The sequence below is a fragment of the Camelus bactrianus genome, chromosome 16, assembly GCF_048773025.1.
Source record: "Camelus bactrianus isolate YW-2024 breed Bactrian camel chromosome 16, ASM4877302v1, whole genome shotgun sequence".
Classification (NCBI taxonomy): domain Eukaryota; kingdom Metazoa; phylum Chordata; class Mammalia; order Artiodactyla; family Camelidae; genus Camelus; species Camelus bactrianus.
The window spans coordinates 9,761,612-9,782,115 of NC_133554.1; the positions used below are offsets into that span (position 1 = coordinate 9,761,612).

General features: G+C 43.1%; 1 protein-coding gene across 1 annotated transcript in view; it reads left to right on the top strand.

Moving 5' to 3' along the window:
- The first annotated feature begins 2,614 nt into the window (after positions 1 to 2,614).
- Positions 2,615 to 20,504, top strand: part of LOC141573522 (leucine-rich repeat-containing protein 37A-like) — a 42,486-nt gene continuing 24,596 nt past the window's right edge. The window contains exons 1-8 of the mRNA XM_074341891.1: positions 2,615 to 2,667; positions 5,664 to 5,814; positions 6,191 to 6,284; positions 6,888 to 9,939; positions 12,276 to 12,347; positions 14,650 to 14,721; positions 17,610 to 17,681; positions 18,280 to 18,360. Of these exons, the coding sequence (XP_074197992.1) occupies positions 2,615 to 2,667; positions 5,664 to 5,814; positions 6,191 to 6,284; positions 6,888 to 9,939; positions 12,276 to 12,347; positions 14,650 to 14,721; positions 17,610 to 17,681; positions 18,280 to 18,360 (3,647 nt within the window). The remainder of the gene's footprint in view (positions 2,668 to 5,663; positions 5,815 to 6,190; positions 6,285 to 6,887; positions 9,940 to 12,275; positions 12,348 to 14,649; positions 14,722 to 17,609; positions 17,682 to 18,279; positions 18,361 to 20,504) is intronic.

A 20,504-nucleotide genomic window follows, 5' to 3' on the forward strand; every position in this document is an offset into this window, starting at 1 on the left:
GAGTGCAGAGTGGGGAGTGACTGGGGACAGCTGTGGTGTTCAGGTGCGGCATGGAGCAGGTCTGTTGCCATTGGAGGTGAGGGATGCAGAGTAGCTGGCTTCATAGCGTGAATTAGAATAGGAGCAGGGTGAGACCTGCTGGTGTGGAATAGAGAGGCAGAAGGGGCTAGGGGCCGTCATTGAGTAGTGGGACTAAGGACAGGTCTTGAGAAGTGAGCGAGGTGCTGTTTGCTCAGAACAGTGATGTGTTTGTGGTGTGCTTTACAGAGAGGGAGAGACCCAGGAACCTGAGGGGAGTGCATTGGGGAGGCATTGAGGAAGGGCAGGACTGAAGGATTGTTCCCCCATTGTCTGCTGGGCCCCTTCCCCACCCAGCAGGAGATGAGGAGGCCCTGATGAGAAAGATCTTTGTGAAGAGAGGGGCAGGTCCAGGTCTCTAGGGGCTGTTACAGTTTTGGAGGGCCCAGCAGGCTTTTGGGGCTCCAGTGCCCCAGTGGTAGGGGATGGGGTTGTCCTAGTGTCTTGAGTCCCTTCCAGTGTTGGCTACTTTGTTCCTCTCCTGTTGCCTCGATGTCTACTTTTTCTTTTGTCAGCATCTTACAGAATCAGGTCTTGAGGCCAGTGCCTCACACAGGGGCCCCCCTAGGCCAGCCTTCTGAAGGCGTGGGCCGGGGTGGGGCAGGGAGGGTCAGCCCAGGTCAGATTGATCTAGACCAGGGGGAAGCATGGAATGATGGGGACCAGGGCTAGGGCGGCTCCCTTCTCTCTTCATGGTCTTCCCCTAGCAGGGGCTTCCTCTGCTGGTTCCACTTCCCCCAGGGAGCCCACTCGAAGACTAGGCCAGCCCCAGGAGCCCAGCTAGGGGTGGGACCCAGCCTAAGGCTGGCTCTGCTACCACCTAGCTCCTGGAGCAGGAGATTGGATCCCTAGGACTGGTCCCCTGGTGAGGGAAGAACCATCCTGTGCATATCCTTAAGGAGACAACTGGCACTGTTGCCTTCCCTGGGCAGAGACTTGTAATGATTTTCTTGTCTGCCTCTTAGTCTGTGCCCATGTTTTTTTGGAGTTAACCACGTCCTCCCGTCTTGTGGGCAAGGAGGCTGAATGAAAAAAGAAAAAAGGATAATGCTTTGACTTTACTTGTATTATTTAAATTTCTTTGAATATATTTCTATACATCCTATCTAAAGTTGAAATAGAGACATAAAACTAGCAACGTAAGAAATCCACAGTAATGTGTAAGTTATTTTTTAAATTTTTAAATTTTATTTTTTTAATTTTGTTGATTAAGTTATACTCATTTTACAATGTTGTGAGTAATGTGTAAGTTATTTAGAGAGTTAACACGAGATACTTGGACTCTCAAAGAAGCTTGCTAATGCAGATGATGCTAAAAGAATGCTAATTTAGTTGCTTATAAAATGTATAGAGGTATGTGTGTTCCTTCTCACAGGGGTTAGTAACTTGGGGAGCGGGGCTGCTACAGATTCAGGTCCTATTTCAGTGGCAGGTCCATCTTATCTCCCCTTCAGTTCATATTCTGGGGCAGGAGCTACAGGATGACAGGACTAAAACAATTTACTTCCTTTGCTTACCCTCAAGCCTATAATAGGCTTCTGCAGGACTTCCTTGGTTGCTTTCATCATCACCTTCACCACCAGAGGTCAGGGAAACCTTCTGATTAATCAGAGGCCCTGAAAGTGATACAGAAAAGTATTGATTTAAAAGTAATATTTATTTAGGGCTTCCTATGAACTCATTGCTTAAACTGTGGTCCTATTTAATCTTCACAACCACTCTTACCAAATTGGTATTGATAAATCTCAGGTGTACCCAAAATAAGTCTCTGTGTCAGGTTGTGATATTTTTAGGCCTCTTAGGTCTTTAGGTTTGTCTGGGCACCAGACGTAAGGCAGTTGAACTTAATGCCCTTGCCCTAAGCAGCTCCAGGTGCCAAGAATTGGCCAATTTCTACTTTGGATTCAATGGATGGTCAAAAAGGATCATAAAGGTAAACTGTAGATTTTCTTTGACTAAACAGACTCCTTTCAACATTGAAATCCTAGACTTCAGAGAGAAGATTAGAACTGGGTTGTGGGGAGATGTGAAAGACAAGTTTCTGAGCATTGACCTTCCATGTGGAATTAACGATAATCTCATTGACTTGGTGGTGGTGTTCATAATTTTCTCCAGTATATGTATGGTGTATAATAAAAAATAGTTGTCCATATCTAGTAATTCATTTGCAAGCCTTACTTGATTTTGAAGCAACAGGACACCTCTACTATTAAGTGGGCTTGCTGGAGTTTAGTTTTTACTTATAATAAGAAAATATCTTGAAGAATTGACTTTAATTCAGAGTCCTGGGTAGGGATGTAACTCAGTGGTAGAGCATGTGCTTAGCATGCATGAGGCCCCGGGGTCAATCCCCAGTACCTCCATTAACAAAAAACAAAAAAACTCATCACCACAATTCTACCAGCTTCAGGATCTTTCTGACCTTCAAGAAAGGGAAAATGAAGATATTGTGGCACAACATCAGAAGCAAAGCCTGGAGTTCTGTGCTTTAGAGGTGTTGTTGCTGTCCTATGAGGGCAGGAGTCCTGGAGCTGGCATGGCCGAGGAACCCTTGCACAAGCTGGAGGAAGGTCTGTTTTCCAGTGTGTGGTGGGTGGTGAGGGGGTGGGATTTCTCCTTTGTCCTTTCTTTCTAAAACTCTTTTTTTTTTTTTCAGTTACATCATCACCCTGGCTAAGCAACTAAAGCCCTGAGCAGAGTTTTTCAGCCTTGCCATATAGGTTCTTATCTTAGGCAATGCCTGATAGAACCTTTAACTCTAAAATTTTAGAGCTGACAACCTGTCAAGCTTAGGAGGGAAAATTTTTTCCCCCCATTTTTGGTTAATAATTTGTTTTGTGCTTAAATAGTCCTTTCCAATACAGATTTCTTGTAGCCTTCATTTATCCCAACAGAATCATCATCTAAAGATTTAAACTCTTGTGTAAATGTTCAGTCCTTTGCTTCCTATACAAGGACTTGAGTGTATAAAATCAAATGTAGATCCCTAGAAAGGTTTTTCCAGCTGGTACTGAGTTTTTTTTTTCCTAGAACCTGTGGCATTTGGGGTTAGGGTTTTAAGTCAGAGGCAGGTCTGTTAATGGAGTGGAGGAGGCTCCACCATCCACCTGAGTGGCTGATGCTCTGGGAGAGGACAGACTATCTGCACCACCACCAAATCTGTCTCATTGTACAATTCCAGCCATTTATGCACGGGAGAGCAGGAGTGTAGCTTCAGCTTGTCCATTTGAAATCTGATGTGATATGTGTGCCACATTCTTGGCTTGCATCTCCTGTCTAGCTCTTCAGGAACTTCCAGAATCAATCTGGACGGTAAAAAGCTGTCCTGCCAGGATGTATCTACAACAGCCATTCAGCCACACGTGTGTGTTGTGCCTGCCCTTAGTTGCTACGATAGTGATCTAAGAATCATAGATGCATTTTTCTTTTTAAATGTATAACAAAAATCAGTTACTCAGATAGGCATTTTAAGTCTTTCTTTTTCTTGGATTTAGGGCCATTACATTATCATACCTTATGAAAAGGAAGATAACCCAGAAGCTTGCTATTCAAAAGGCTATGACAGATGCATTCCAGAAACTGCTGGTTGTGGTTTTAGGTAAGACTTTTTTTTTTTTTTTTTTCACGAGGGCAATAATTAGGTTTACTCATTTATTTACTTGTTTTTAGAGGAGGTGCTGGGGGTAGAACCCAGGACCTCGTGCTTGCTAAGCATGTTCTCTGCCACTTGAACTATATCCTCCCCACTCTAAGACTTTCTTGGTTGTCCTTACCCTTGGCTCTGACCACTTGTTTGAAATTTGGAGAGCAGAACTGAGGGCCATCAATGTGATTCTACAGTTGTGGACACAGGAGAAGACACAGGTCTTTTAAAACTCTCCTTAAGAAGAACCCCAAGCATTTAGGAACCAAGTAACTATGGCCTAAAGTCGGATTATGCTGCAGCATTTGAAAACTGTGAATGCCTTTCAAATAAGGTGTGTTGTTACCAAATCTCAGCATCTCATATATATTTTATGTGAAGTATTTTACTGATAAACCTTTCTATAAATTAACTATATGGATGTCCTGAATTAGGGATTAAGTTGTCAAAGTAATTTCTAAAAGAAAATATTAATCTACTGCATATAAGATTTTTTTAAGGAGTAAAAATGTGTTTCATGTCATTGAGAACTTCTTGTGCAGCTAGATTTCTAATTATGTAACTCACCCAGCATTGCCAAGTTTGTTATGAAGGGAACAAAGTAGAGAAAGACAAGATGCTTACGTTCTGAAAAAGTATTTGAAGTTTCTTCTGCACAAGATAATTATTTTAATTCAATTTATACCAAATTATTTTAAATTCAGTTTAAATCAGGGACACTTCAATCATATCCATGTTTGCGCTTTAAGAAGTCTAGCTTCTTGTGAAATGTGAGAGGAACGGATTCAGTATCGATGCTAAAATTTTCAGAAAGCTGATTATAACAACAGAGCCATTCCTCATTGGCCAATCTTTGAATCAATTCCATTTAAAAACCATTATGTGCTTAACGCTGGGAGTAAGATGAAGCGCCTTCTCCATGGAGTTTAGTGACCAGAGGGTGTGCCAGACAATTAAAAACGACTAAAATTAGAGAGATGATTATAAGGGCTGTGAAGGAAGTAAAGTGGGTGCTATCTGCAGTATTTCAAGAAAATTATTTAACATGCTGACTTTATTTTTTGAGAGGGAGGAGGTAATCATGTTTTTATTTATTTATTTACATAAATACTATTTCTTAAAAATATATTTTTATTGAAGTATAGTCAGTTTACAATGTTGTGTCAATTTCTGGTGTACAGCACAATACACAGTCATATAGGAACATACATAGATTTGTTTTCTTATTTTTTAACCATAAGTTACTACAAGATACTGAATATCATTCCCAGTATAAACTTGTCTATTTTATTTATAGTATTAGTATCTGCAAATCTCCAATGCCCAGTTTATCCCTTCCCACCCCTTTCCCCACTATTTTTAATGGAGGTACTGGGATTGAATCCAGGACCTTGTGTGTGCTAGGTACACACTAACCACAGAGCTATACCTCCCCCCAACATGCTGACTTTAACATTCAAGGTGACTTCTCTGTGTGTGCACACAGGGTAGACCTCTGAAAAGGGGCATTGTAATTGTTTCTAGACTAATGGCTGTGCTGAGACAAGGTGAGATGGGCAAATTTTCCCATGCTGATGTAAAGAGCTGTTCACTTGGTTTCCAACACTCTTTCTCAGGGTGAATTGCTCACCTACTCCAAAACCCTTCCTGCAGAAACTTTGGAGTCATCACTGATTCAGTGGTAACCCCTAATAATAGAGTGGTGAATTTTATAATCAGACATGGATGCTGAGAGTTCAGAGGACATGGCAACATTTTAAAATATCTAACTGTATGGTGTATTCCCCTCCCGCCGCCCTGACTGGTGCTCATTTTGTAGGTCAGCTACTTTTCTTGGAAGCAGTGTGGCCAAGGGGAGGAAGAATGTCTCTCAGATGTCAGCTTTGAGGAGGAGGAGTTCAGATGCCCAGAACTGGGCTAGCACTTCTGAATCTTCCTGAAGGCCGGGCCCTGTGACTTCCTTGGGAAGCTCTGCACCACCTCACCCCCACCCCTGCGCTGCTGGAGCCTGGGGCCACTCTGGTCTGCAGCCCAAATCCTGCCTCGTTGTGCTGGGGGGCCAGGCTGGGGTTGGAGAGAGGGCCTGGCAGGAGGTAAGTGTCACCTTTGCTGGGGGAAGGATGGCTTGGACCCTGGGAAAAAGCCTGACTGTGGTTGCATCTTCACTCTGACCTAATAAAAGAGGTGTCACTACAGGGTGGGGCATGAGGCAGGGGAGGGGCGCACGTGTAGCCAAGCTGCCATTTCGCTTCGGTGTCTGTTCAGTGTGCCTGGCCAGTTTCCTACTAGCCTGTGTCACTGTGCCCGAATCGTCTTTGTGTTATGTTTCCCCAGTATTTTTGGTTGCTGCAGCTCTTTGCTTGGCAACCACTCTGGCTGCTGGTCCAGGGATGGCCCCTGAGGTGGTCCCTGGGCTCTGTCCAGCAGACCCCCAACTCACAATCAGGGGAGTTTAATTCTTCCATACAGGAGTCAGCTGAGACTTGGCTCCTGTACCCGGACGTACAGTCAAATGGAGAGCTGCCTGCAGGGCCATATGAAGATGTTGCTGTTCCACGTCAAGGTGAGAATGACAGGATAACCCAGCATCAAAAGCTCCCAGAGGAGGTTCCAGTGCTAGGCTGGGATCAGAATCAGGCCCCAGCTCTGTCTCGACCTAAAGGTAATAAGATCAAAGCTGTAGATATAGATCTACCTTTGGATCTTCTGGGAAGCCCAGATCAGCCTCCAGAGCCCCCTGAGGAGGCTGAAATGTCCTCATCCCTGCAGGAGGCCCAGGCTCAGCGTCCAGAGCCCACTCAGGAGGTTGAGTCTCCACCCCAGCAAGAGGGTCCTGCTCAAAATCCACAGACCCCTGGGAAGGTTGAATCTTTTCCGCCCCAGGCAGAGGCCCAGGCTCAGCGTCCAGAGGCCACTGAAGAGACAGAACCAGCTCCACTTCAGCAGGGGGCTCTGTCTCAGCCTTCAGAGGGCCCTGAGGAAGTAGGTGCTGCAGTCCCTTGGGGGGAGGGAGGGCTTCAGGAGCTTTTAGCTGAACAATTAAGGCCTCATGGTCCCAATGAGAATGAAGCTCAGCAGTCAGACCTGCACAGTGTCAGTGTTAACCCTGTGGATCTGGCACTTACTATAAATCCAGAGGTCACTAATGTGGTTGAAACTTCTCCAGTTCTGCAGGAGGCCCCCTATCAGCCTCCAGAGAGCCCTGAGGAGGTGGAACCTTCTCCAGTCCAGGAGGAAGCTGCGTCTCAGCCTCCAGAGAGCCCCGAGGAGGTGCAACCTTCACTTGAGCAGGAGGCCCAGGCTCAGCCTGCAGAGCATCCTGAGGAGGCAGAACCTCCTCCATTCCCTCAGGAGGCCCAGGCTCAGCCTGCAGAGCGCCCTGAGTATGACTCTGCCCCACTCCAGCAAGAGGCCCCAGCGCAAGTTCCGGGGTCCCCTGGCGAGAATGTACCTCAGTTTCCAGCAAGTGATGAGGCAGCAGCTCGACCTGGAAGTAAGTATCCAGCTCACTCCAACCCATCCAGTGTTACACTTAAACCAGTGGATTTGGAACTTACGGTCACTCCAGAGCCTGCTAAGGAAGGCGAGTTTACCACAGCCCAGCAGGAGGCCCTGCCTCAGCTTCCAGAGAGCCCTGAGGAGGTGGAACCTTCTCCAGTCCAGGAGGAAGCTGCGTCTCAGCCTCCAGAGAGCCCCGAGGAGGTGCAACCTTCACTTGAGCAGGAGGCCCAGGCTCAGCCTGCAGAGCATCCTGAGGAGGCGGAACCTCCTCCATTCCCTCAGGAGGCCCAGGCTCAGCCTGCAGAGCGCCCTGAGTATGACTCTGCCCCACTCCAGCAAGAGGCCCCAGCGCAAGTTCCGGGGTTCCCTGGCGAGAATGTACCTCAGTTTCCAGTGAGTGATGAGGCAGCAGCTCGACCTGGAAGTAACTATCCAGCTCACTCCAAGCTGTCCAGTGTTACACTTAAACCTGTGGATTTGGAACTTATGGTCACTCCAGAGCCTGCTAAGGAAGGCGAGTTTACCGCAGCCCAGCAGGAGCCCCGGCCTCAGCCTCCTGAATATTCTGTGGAGGCAGAACCTTCTCCAACCCCGCAGGATGCCACAGGTCAGCCTCCAGAGCCTCCTGAGGAAGCTGAGCCTTCTCCAGGTGAACAGGGACAACCGGCTCAGCCTTATGAGCCTAATGGGGAAGTTGCACCCTTTTCAACCCAGCAGGAGAGCCCAGCTCAGCCCACAGAGCATCCTGAGGTGGTGAACCCAGCCACCCAGCAGGAGAGCCCAGCTCAGTCTCCAGCAGAGATAGAGCCTTCCGCAACCCAGCAGGAAAGCACAGCTCAGCGTCCACAGTCTCCCGCTGAGGCCGAACCCTCTCCAGCTCATTCTCAAGATCATGTGACAACAGCTTCTCCTCCAGGCCAGGATCAAGCTCAGTCTCTGCAGTGGCCCAGTGTCACTGTTAACCCTGTGGACCTTGCACTCACCATAACTTCAGGGCCCACAAGTGAAGCTGGACCTTCTCCGCCCCAACAGGAGGCCTCATCTCAGTCTGCAGGGTCCCCTGAGCAGTTGGAACCGTTACTGGTCGAGCAGGAGGTTCCGGAACAGCCTCCAGCCCCCTCAGGAAATGGTGAACCTTCTCCAGTCCAGCTTGAGCCCCCAACTCAGCCTCCAGAGACCTCTACAGCTGCCACAGCTCAACATCCAGTACATAATGAGGTGACGTTCTCACCTGCAGGGCCAGGTGAAGCTCAGCATCCAGTGATGCCTAGTACCATAGGCAAACCCCTGGATCTCACAGTTGTCATCACTCCAGAGCCTGCTAAGGAGGCTGAAAGTTCCCCAGAGCAGCAGGAGGGCTCTGCTCATTTTCCCATTTCCCCCGAGCAGGCTGAATTTTCTCCAGTCCAGTCTAAGCCTCTTTCTCCATCTCCGGAGCACCCTGGGAAGGTTGAATCTTTCCCAGGACAACAAGAGGCCACAGCTCAGACTACAGGTCCCCCTGAGGGGGTGGGGCTTTCTTCGGTCCAGGAGGAAGCCCCGGCTCGACCTCCAGAGCCACCTAAGGAGGTTGAGATGACAGTTGGAACACCAGGACAGAATCACGCTCAGCATTCCAGCTCGCCCAGTGTCACTGATAAAGCTTTGGACCTGGGGCTTACCGTGACTCCAGGGCCTCTTACAGAGGCTGGACACTCTGCAGCCCTGCAGCAGACGACATCTCATCCAACGTACATGGAGGTGACACCTCCACAGGCAGAGCAGGTGCTGGCTCAGCATCCAGCCATGACTGAGTTCACAGTTCAGCCTCTGGATCTGGAACTTTCACTAAGTCCAGAACCTGATACAGAGGCTCGACCTTCTCCAACCACGCAGGGGACCCCAACTTGGCCTCCAGAGCCCCATCAGCCTTCATTGTATCAGGAGGTGACAGTTCCCACACCAGACCAGGATCACCCTGAGCATCTAATGTCATCTAGTGTCATAGATAAACCTTTGGATCTGGAGCTTACCGTGACTTCAGTACCTACTACGGAAGCTGAACATTCCACATCGCCCCCTCCAGAACACCCTGAGGTGACACTCACCCCTTTAAGCATCACTCCAGTCACAGTTCACGCTGTGGACCTGGAAGTTACTGTAACTGGAGCATCCAGTGTGGATGTTGAACCTTCTCCGACCAAGCAGGAGACCCCAACTCAGCCTCCAGAGCCACCAAAGGAGGTTGTTGTTGAATATCCACCCCATCAGGAGCTGACCATTCCGACTTCAAGTAAGGGTCAAGGTCAGCACACAACACCGCCCAGCGTCACACCTCATCACGTAGACCTGGAGCTAACCATGACTTCAGAACCTGCTATGGAGGCTCAACATTCTACAGTCCTCCAGAAGACTACAGCTCCTCCTCCTGAGGTGGCACTTGCACACCCAGACCTGACTCGAGTCACAGTTCCCCCTGTAGGTCAGGTAGATACCATAACTCGGCACCCAGGGTCACTGAAAACACCTGCTTCGGCTGAGCCTTCGGTGGTGCATTCTGTACCATACACCTCAGAAAAGGAGCAACCGGAACAGAGCGCTCCCACAAGTGTGGACATCTGTGAGCTCTGCATGTGCAGTAATGAGATCTTGTCCTGCACTGGTCTCAGCCCAGAGGAGAGGCTCCAGACAGTGCCCGTGCCGCAGCCCAGCAGCTACAACGGCACCTTCACCATCCTGTAAGAACTGCTTTTCCTCGTTTGTTCTCTGCCTCCTGCCTGACCTGGCAGCCTTTCTTCGAGGTCTTCCTGGGTCTTCCTCATCTCCCTAGCTCACACTGGCTGACTGTTTTTACCTTTTGTTTGTCTTATAAGCAATTTCTTACCTTCATTCGCCTTCTTACTATTGTTTCTTCTTCTCCAGTCTTTTACTTATAACTGCCCCTACTCTTTTTCCTTCTCCATTTTTTACTCCATTAGTTAACTTCTTAACATCTTCTCTTCTCCCATTTTTGCTCCATCCTCATTACAGCAACATGTCCCTCTCCCCATCTCATTGGTGTTAATACAACAAAGTGGTTAAGAGTAGAGATTCTGGAGTCAGACTACCTGGGTGTCAATCCAGGTCTGCCATTTATTAGCTTTGTGACTCAGTTTCCTCATCTGGAAAGTGGGGATAATCATAGTCACTATCTCATAGGATTATTGTGAGATTTAGAAGAGTTAATACATGTAAAGCTCTTATATCAGTGCCTAGCATATACCTGAGTGTTAGCCATTATTTTTATTCAGTCCCTCAGGTATATTGATTACTCATCTTTGCCCTCAGTATTTCTATGTATAGCATCCATTTTATGCCCAACCCAGGGCTAAGTACTGTGGGAGCCACAGAAATATGGCATTGTCTCCAGAACATCACAGTGATAGGTGGGAGGAATGAGAACACGCCTTAAAAGGGAGGTGATGTGTAATTGAGTATTAAAAGATACAGAGGGGTGCTGAAATTAACCAGAACCTGGAATCACTGGGGTGTGGAGGTCAGGGGAAACTGCATGGATAAGCTAAAACTGTCGCTGGAACTTAAAGGCTGGCTATGACTTGTTAGAGTGAAAATAGAGAGTGCAGGCTAGGGAAAGGTGTGGCTGCAGGACTTATCAGGATTTAAGAGATCAGTCTAGCTGTGAAGTACTGGGTTAAGCACCAATGAAAGATATGCTATGAAAAACCTTGACTGTTACAAATAGGGGTTTGAAAAATATGGTATAAGATGTGGGGAGCCATTGAAAGTTTTCAAGGTAAAGAGAGAAATGATGAAAACAAGAAGTTTATTTTAGATTCCATCTGTAGTGTGATCTAGAGAGGAAGGTTGGATTCAGGGAGACCAAACAGAATGCTGTAGCAAAACCTAGGAGGAGAGTGAGAACAGGCTGAGTTAGCGTGGTTGTGACGGGAGGAGAAGGAAATCCTGAGAGCACGACAAAGGGAAAACTGACAAGGTTTAGTAACTGCCTAGAGTCAGGGGATGAGGGGTACAGGAGAGAAAAATCAAATATGTTGATGAGGAGAATGATGGTGGTACAACAGGTGGAAATACAGTTGGGAAGGAGAGCCAGTTTGAGGGAAATGGATTCAGTTTTATTGATGAACATAAAGCAACCAGAAGGCTTCTGTTTGAGTGGAAATGTCCCATAGGCAGGTGGGCAGACAGGTATCTGTTTTGACTTATTTCTGATCCCCCTGGAAATTGTGTATATAAACTAAATGGTTGTGGCTGAGGGAAGAGGACAAAGCTAAAGGTAAAAGTTCAAAGCCATCCACAGTGGTTGAAACTGAACCTCAAGCACTTAACAGCTTCTTTTAAATGTGTAAGTCATGGATACATTCTCACTGTTTAAAAGAAAATGTCATAGAAGTATACAGGCTAAAATGTGACATTCTCTCCCTACCCTCCCTCCCACCCATAAGAGAACTATTTTACTATTTGGATGTGTGTCCTTCCTTCCAGTCTCTTTCCTTTGTATTTTTTCCCCTAATGAGGTAATAACTTTACTCCTTGCTCAGTGATCTGTGCTTTTCCTTATGCAATATGTCTGAGAGATATTTCCATAATAGTCTCTAATTTCTAACTGCCCATGTCCTTCCAATACCTGGAGAGATTTAGAGGGCACTGAGCCAAAGCTTTGGTGTTACCTGGCATAAGATTTCTTTACTTGCTGATAACGATACATTTTTGCCATTTTTATCATTGATTTGTAGGAGTCATTTTAGACACATAAGTGTCTTTGGGAGAAAAAAGACTTACATTCAAAACAATTGGCAATATATATCCAAGAAATTGGACGGACAGGAAGTTCAGGTTCTGAGGAGATGCCTCATTGCTTGTGCCAGTGGCCTCACATTATATCTTTATTGTATCTTTAGGAATTGTGCCCACTGGGAAGCTGAGAAGCTGTGGGAGGTAGAAAGCTGGTCTTTTCTGCACTTGAGTATTCCCCACAAGGTTGCCATGATTCTCTCACTTAGTCTGCTCGTTCTCTCCCTACCTATTTAAGGATATGAACTGTGTTTCTTCACAGAGATTTCCAAGGAAACTCTATTTCTTACATTGATGAAAATACTTGGAAGCCTTACCGCTGGACTGAGAAACTGTGAGTATATTCTCTCCAAATACGCATACAAAACACTAACTGCCTTGTCAGATTCTTCTTGGTCCAGAATTCCGAGGTCAACAGCTGTGTTAAAAGGTATTTGCCCCTTCACATTCCAAACCAAACTATTGATTGAAATTCTGTTTTTATTTAAAAACTTAAACTTGGCAGGCCCTCATTCAAATAGGCAAGAACCAACTTAAACTTATTTTCCATTACACCAATAATACATGATTATATTCTCCATATAGAAAAATGAAATAACAGGTGTAGTGAAAACCCTCCTTGTGCCTTAATCCCCCACCCACACAGTTTGGAGTTTAGTAAAACAGTCCTTCCAGACTCTTTTCCATGTATTTGACTACATACACATTTACAGATAACAAAATAAGTTAGTTGTGTGACTTTATTATATCTTTTTACTTAAGTGATTAAAATCTTGCAACATGATTCTTTAATGTCACGATACATCTTAGATTTCTTTCCCTCCCAGTACATAGAGGGTTGCCCCATTTATTTAAACTCCTACATAATATTCCATAGTATGGACGCATCAGTTTAATAATGCCCGTATTGAAAGGTGTTTAGATTATGTCCAGTTTTCTTGTTACAAACACTGCTGCAATGAACATCCTTGTGCATGCATCTTTGTGAACCTGTCAGGTATTTCTGTAGAATAGATATGTAGAAATGGCATTGTTGGGGCGAAGACTATGTAGAGACAAACTTCTAATTGCCCTCAAGCAAGTTGTGCCAGTTGACACTCCAGTCAGCACTCCCTGACAGCCTTTGTTTCCCCACAGCCTTCCACTGCTGGATGTTCTCCATGTTTTGGGCTGATCTGAAGGGTGAATAAAAGGGGTTCCACCTGAATTTGAATTTTTCTGAGTACCTGTGAATTTAAATATCTTTATATGTGTGTTGAGCATTTGTATTTCATCTCTGAATTGTCTGTCCTTTATTCATTTTTCTATTTTTTTAAATTGATTTGTAGATAAGTCAGCTTAAATAAGATAATGATTTTAGGGGGAAGGCTATATTCAAAGCAGTTAACTGGCATTTTTTATGGCAGTTTGTATTATTCAACTTGAATAGACAAATCATAAGTATAACTTCCAAATTACATTGTTGATAAGATATTCTACATCTTTTTGTATTAAGTCTTCAAAAATATCCAAAGTATTGTCATATCTACCTGTAATCAGTATAAAAATTAATGAGAGAGTCTCCATACTTTTTGTCCGTACTCTGAAATCTCAATTTTGTTGCTAAATTTTATTTGTATTTAGATTTCTTAAAATTTACAGTTGAAAAGTTGTATCACATACCCAAATTGTTGCAAACACACTTTAAGTTTTCCGATAATTACATTGAGTATCAGTTTTTACATTTTAATTTTAAAAATAAGTAAATTAAATTAGAATTCAACTCCTTAGGCACATTAGCCACTCAAGTACTCAGTAGCCACATGTTGCTAGACATGCAGCACTACATGCTACATGCAAGAACAAAGTAAATTTACAAAATATTGTTGAATGAAAGAACATAGAGAATAATACATAAGTCATTCCACTCACATAAAGTTCAAGAAGCAAGAATAAATTATATTCTTTGTGGCTGATGTATAAAAGGCAAAACTACATTTGAAAAGGAAGGGAAGTAGTATTAAAGTCAGGATAGTGGTTCCCTCTAGGGAGAGGGCTGTAATTGGGAAGGAGCACAGCGGGGGCTCCAGGGGTGCTGGCTGTGATCTTTCTTGAAGTGGATGGTGTTACATGGGGATTTCTAATTATTAAAGTGAACAGGTTTGTATATTTTACGTACATTTTAATCTTGAAAAAAAATTTCAGTGGGGAAAAAAAATCAAATGACTTCATTTCCAGCCCTAATATCCTCTGGGACTTCCACATGCAGTTTGGGAAAAGCGAGAAAGGCATGGCAGCTCTGCAGCCTCAGTGCTGCCCAGAGTTGGGTTCTAACCAAGGACTTGTGATCTGCAGAGTAGGCCTTAAATACATGATTTGGTGAGGAAGAGTGGATAGGGGTGTGCGTGTGCGTGCGTGTGTGCATGTGTGTGTGTGTGTGTGTGTGTGTGTAATGGAAAGGGATGGACACAAAGGTAGACGTGAGAAGAAATGATTAAATGAAACCGGAGTGGAGATCACCATATCTAAAATAAGAATTAGGGTATTTAGGTGGCACCGTTACCCAGGTTTCCCCTACATATATGACTTAGTCCTATGTAGTAAATAATTGTAGTTGTTTTGCATTTTGATCCAAAAATAACCTTTTCATTTTTCAGAATTCTCAGAGATAATTCTTTGACTGAGTTGCGTAAGGATTCATTTAAAGGCTTGCTAGCCCTGCAGTATTTGTAAGTTAATTAGTTAATCATTTATTTATGAGTTCTTAGTTATATTATCGATAAAGTAATTAAGGGGTTTAAATTAAATAACCTCTACAGTTTTTTTGAGCAATAAAATTCTATAATTCTCTAAATCTGTAGGGTCCCAGCCCATCTCTCTAGCATCAAATACCTCCTATTCATTTTTAATTTTTAATTTATTTAGATAAAAAATTACCTCTTAGTTGTAGAGGAAAAGTGGTAAAGTGGTCTGAGCAATTATAGACACCCATATGAACCTTATTATGTAAGTGTTCTTATACCATCCACTTACATTTAGTTTATGGCCCACGGATGAGATCCATCCCATGATCTGTATTTGACAGCACACAAGTTAAGGATGATGTTTAAAGGGCTGTAAGTGGGAAAACAGGGGAAAAAAACAAAGGAAAACACACGGCAGAGACTGTGTGTGGCCTGCACAGCCTCACGTACTCACTGTGTGGCCTTCACAGAAAAGGTGTGAAAAAGGTGCTTTAGTAGAATGAGAGGAATTAAAGTAAAGCTGGGATTGTCACCTAGAGGACCAGAAACTATAGAACACTTACATTAATATGAATGCCATTAACTCATAATTTTCATCTAAATTAAATTCACATTTAAATATTAAATATTAAAGTAGATGAATTATGTAAACAGTATTGTCCAGAACATATCAAGTTACCAAGAGAACAGACTGATGTTAAGGATTCAATGCAGGAATTGTTATACCAATATTAAAAATGTTTAAGTTGCTGGTTAAAGTGGTATAGTTACAACTGTTTACACCAAATAAGCATATTAGAAATGTCCCTAACTTCACTATTTACAAAAAGGAAAACTCTGCTTTGTCATTGTACAAGGAAAGAAATGCTTGCATAGTACTTTTGTTAATTTAGAGATAAGGAGATACTGTGTTCTCTGCTATAAAAGATCAATTTTTATCCTTTGTCCGTGGCATCCAGAGCTGTGTATGTCATTAATCCTTACTAAGCTAACTAATGATGCTCTTTAGCAAAGAGATTCTTCTTGCAAATATAGAAGGCTAAGGGAAGTGGGCATAAGGAGCCTCATATGACCCTAAAAATAGTCCTTTTAACTATCAAACAATCCAAGCCTTAAGGGGCAACCACTTTTGTATTAGTCTTCTTGGGTCCCTCTGTCATCTGGGCTCCAAACCTTAGAAACAAAGTTTGGAGAAAAGTAAATGAGATAACTGCTCAGTGGATTGGGCCATTAATTACTTCTACTATGAAATACCCTCTTAGCAGATTATTTCGTGTTAGCATAAGTTATCCTCACTCATTTAAAAAAAATGTCAATCAGTAAAAAAGAATATGCCGAGCAGTGTGCCTAGTGTTGTAAACACAAAGATAGGTAAAACAATTCCTTCTAGGAAATCCTGATCTTACAGGGAAAAAAAAAACCAAAAAAAAAAAACATAAGCTCAAACCGTCATGCAGAAACACTAAGTGGATGACAGAGTGCTGGAGAGGCGTAGAAAAGGGAGTGTTTCTTCTAAAACAGTCGTTTTCTTCCTCCTGTTCACTCCCCAGCTAATTGTTTATTTTAAAAACTATCTGACTTTGCTTTGTGTCCACACATTGGCTTTAAACATGATAGACAATGCACATGAGCAGGTCTAGTCCATACATTCAAGGAGTTTATACTCAGAGGAAATGGGCTGCAAAAACAGCTATATAAGAAAAAAAGAAGTGGAGAGGAGCAATGAGAGCTCTAAGTTGGTTTTGGAGCTCAGAAGAGGGAAGAAAGACTCCAAACTGGATCAGGGAAAATGTTAGAGCAGCGCTGTTTGAACAGGACCTTAAGCGGCCACTGTGTGTCATCAGACAGACATCTTGGGAAGAGTACATTTGCAGAAAGAAGGTAGGAGAGAGGCAAAACACAGGAAACATGCTTTGAGTACCTGGAGAGTACCAGTAGGAAGAGTAGATTAGGACCAGATCATCTAGGGCTTTGAAGGCCATGCCGAGGGTAACACGCCAGGCTGCCCCGTTCCCACAGCAGTGCTGTCGGACAGACTCGAGCCTGCAGCAGAATCAGTCACTTGGAGGGCTTGTTAAGGCACAAGTTGTGCCCCACAGTCGCTGATTCAGTTGGTCCAGAGTAGAGCTGAGCATTTCTTCAGTAAGTTCACAAGTGATGCTGGTATTTGAGAACCACATCTGGAGAGTTAATCTGGTGACTGTACAGGATGGCTGAGAAAGGAAGAGACTAGAGGTGCAAACACCAGTCAGAAGACAGTTGCACCCACCCAGGAGAAAGGGGAGGCTAAGAATCAGTGGACATAAGATAGCCAGCTATAGTCAAGAGCAGGTGTTTCAAATAAAAGTCAATATTTTGGTGTAACACTGAATTAGTTCAAGTTACACATTAATAAGAGGAGCAATTCCTTTCAAGTCATATGAAAGGCTATCTTTTATTTCTTCTGGTATTGAATTGGCATAGAAAAACAGAATTAAACTGGGAGGTATGTAAATAGAGTATTCATTTTCACATTAAACATTATAATTCTATATGGAGGTTAAAAACTTTGAGTTTATCATCCAGAATTTGTTGGACTATGAAAGGTTATCTAATGAATTCTTCTGCTCTGAGGAAAGATTACCTCCAACATCTACCAAGATCCATACAGGTGTATGTTTTGTTAGTGAACATAATGAAAGTGAGACTCTTAAGACAGGCGAGGGCAGGGTTAGGGGCTTTGGAAGGTTTAAATAACAATTCATAAGGATTAGTGGTTATATAGAAGCTGCTTATTCATTATTATTATTCTAACCTCTAGTAGTTATTCGTACTAATTAGATATCTAGTAGCTAATTGAGGCAATATTTTCCTTTTCCTTTTCCTTTTCCTAGAGATTTATCTTGCAATAAAATACAGTTTATTGAAAGCGGTACATTTGAATCACTACCTTTTCTGGAGTTTGTGTAAGTTACAATTATAACTTCATTATGTTGGGAATTTTTATAAAATTATAAATATGATTATAAAAAATTAATTTGCTACTGATTTGGAAACATTAAAATTTTTGTTTAGAAATCTACTAGAATTATGTAGCTAACCCTTTTTGTCTCTCACAAAGATTTGCACTCAGATGACATTTGGCAATGTCTGGACACATTTTTGGTTATCAGAACTGTAGGTATGCTGCTGCATTCTGGTGGACAGAGGCCAGAGATGCTGCTAAACCCCCTACAGGGTACTAGACAGCCCCCCACAACAAAAAGTTGTCCGGCCCAAAATGTCAGTAGTACTGCCCTTTGCTAGAGAAGAAAGGATCACTTATCGCAAATATTTATTGAGGATTTACCGTTTTGTATCTAATGCACCATGTACATAATCATGAAACTATAACTCACAAGCAACTATTTTCCACACTGAGATTTCTTTAGTGTATTGAAAGGATAATGAGGTCATGTTTCATTGTATATAAATTAGAATTACTGCCAAAGGTTAAAGTTCTTATAGGATATTTTTTTCTTCTTCTTTTGCTTGTGTCTTTTTTTTTTTTTTTCTTTTTTCTAGCAATCTTGGTTGTAATTTAATAGTAGACCTGAGCTTTGGAACGTTCCAGGCCTGGCATGGAATGCAGTTTTTACAGATGATGTAAGTGCAATAGATGAATACATGTAAAAAACTATGTTTTGGTTATTGGTAATTGGTTATCTGGGTGTAAGCTCACTATGGATTCTAGAAATTATGTCTTGAAATCCATTCTTTTTTTTTCTTTTTTTTTTTTTAATGAGAAAACTAAGGTACAAAGAGGCCATGAGACTTGTCTAACTCATATATGGAACACTTTGCTTTCCCTAGTACTGATGTTTGGCACGAGCAATAAAATAAAAAGCACCCAACAGGAACACTCAAATTAGCATTGTCATGGAATCCCATTGTTGTTGCTCCAATATGCAAATAGTACTTGAAATTACACTTTTGATTTTAATTCCTGCTCATGTGCAAAATTCCTAACTACTTAAAATTTATGCAGCACAGAGCTGCAAAGAACTAAGTTTAGCCCAAAATTCTTCAGGGAGCAATAGGTATGGGTGCCTTCTCAAGTATTAGCTTCTTTTAAATGGTAAAGCGGAAAGAATTCCTGGACACCCACCTCTCTTCCCAACTACACAAAACATTATTTTTCAAAAAGTCTATATTAGTCTGAGGTGAATGATCTGTGGCCAATAGGAACCTTTGAGGTATGGATGTTTGCGTTAAGCTGTAATGTGAAAAATATAAAGAAGATACATTGCTATAGCTGAATTCTCTATACTTTCTTTTCTGACTACTTCTAATAAGAAGTGTGGGTTTTTCAGAACCTTGAAAATTCTGTGATTTCTCCATGTCACAAGCAGATGACAGCAGGTAGGTTCAGTGGCCTGAAGGGGATTTTAGACTCAAGGTGAAGAGCCTCCTCTAAATCAGGCTTTGGAAAAGACTCTCCTATTTGTCTTCTGGTTCAGAAATGCAGTTTCACAAAGTTCACTTTGGGTTAATGAAGGTGTCGAGGGTGCGTCTGGAGCTGGACTAACAGTTCTGCAGATGCCCACCAGGGGCAGCCTCCCTCCCCCCTTCATTAGCTTGCTGGTGCCTAACTTGTGGAAAGAGAATGGAGGGTCAGTTTTTCTCTTGCCAGTGCACCGGGCAGTGGGCTCCTTAGGTCCCTCCGCCAAGAGGTTTTAGTAGCATTGGTACCATGTCTTAAACTCATGACCTTTCCTAAACATTTTATAACACCAAGAGTCTCATAAGAACCTAAGTTTCCTTATGGTTCTGTAGGCGAGCCAGGGGAAAAAGAATTGTGGAATCACAATTGATAAAAATGACTGAATTTATTGGAAAACATCCGCTGAGTGCCATGTGCACTGTGTGTCTGCACTTCACTAAGTGCTGGGGTTACAAAGAAGAATAGGCCAAAGATTTTGTCCCCAAGAAACTTTCATACTGGAAGAAAATTGATGGTAAAACTTATGAGAGCAATGCTAGCATCTCTGCAGCAGGGTAGCCAAGTAGGGAAGCAAGGGAGCAGAAAATGAGTGGTGGGTTAGAAAGGATGGTCATGCAAGAGGCACGAGCCTGATCTTCTTGAATTTCTGTGTTCATCTGAAATGGCAGAAAAAGTTAATGAAAGAATCAGAGCTGGTGTTGGAAATAAATTAATATTGTTTTCCTAAAATTCATTCACAGTTACTTTCAAAAGATTGTGAGAATACAGTAAGTGTGTGTTGGGGGCTGGGCTCCTCCTTTGTTTTGTACCAAATCTAGAAAGTCTAGAATGTGCCACCCCTTGAGTTGTCATTTTGTTGCCTATTACATTACTGAGGTGTTTATAAGTTCAAATAATATTTATCCCTGCATTAAATAAGTCTGGAAAAGGGCCCCAGCTGAGGTGGATTTATGATCAATTAAATGAAGCTGAAGCTGCAGGGCTCCCCACTTGCCTAGGTCCCTTCCAAGGTCTTGGGATGGGTCCTAGCGATTTTTGTGTTCATAACTTTGCATGTTTTTATTAGACAGGATTTTTCCCAAGTAGGTGAGGTTCAAGACCCACAAAGCCTGGGTGAGTTTCAGGTAATTATAACTCAGATGGTTTCTTGAATGAAACCTCTATGTTATTGACAAACCCCAGGTGAACAAGTGAGAGGTGTGCTAGAGTCTATTTTGAATGTGAAGTCCCCCTCAAAGATGAGCCAAGAGCTAATTAATTAATAAAGCACCGTTTTTACCTTTGTGTTTTGTTTTGGTGGTGGGAG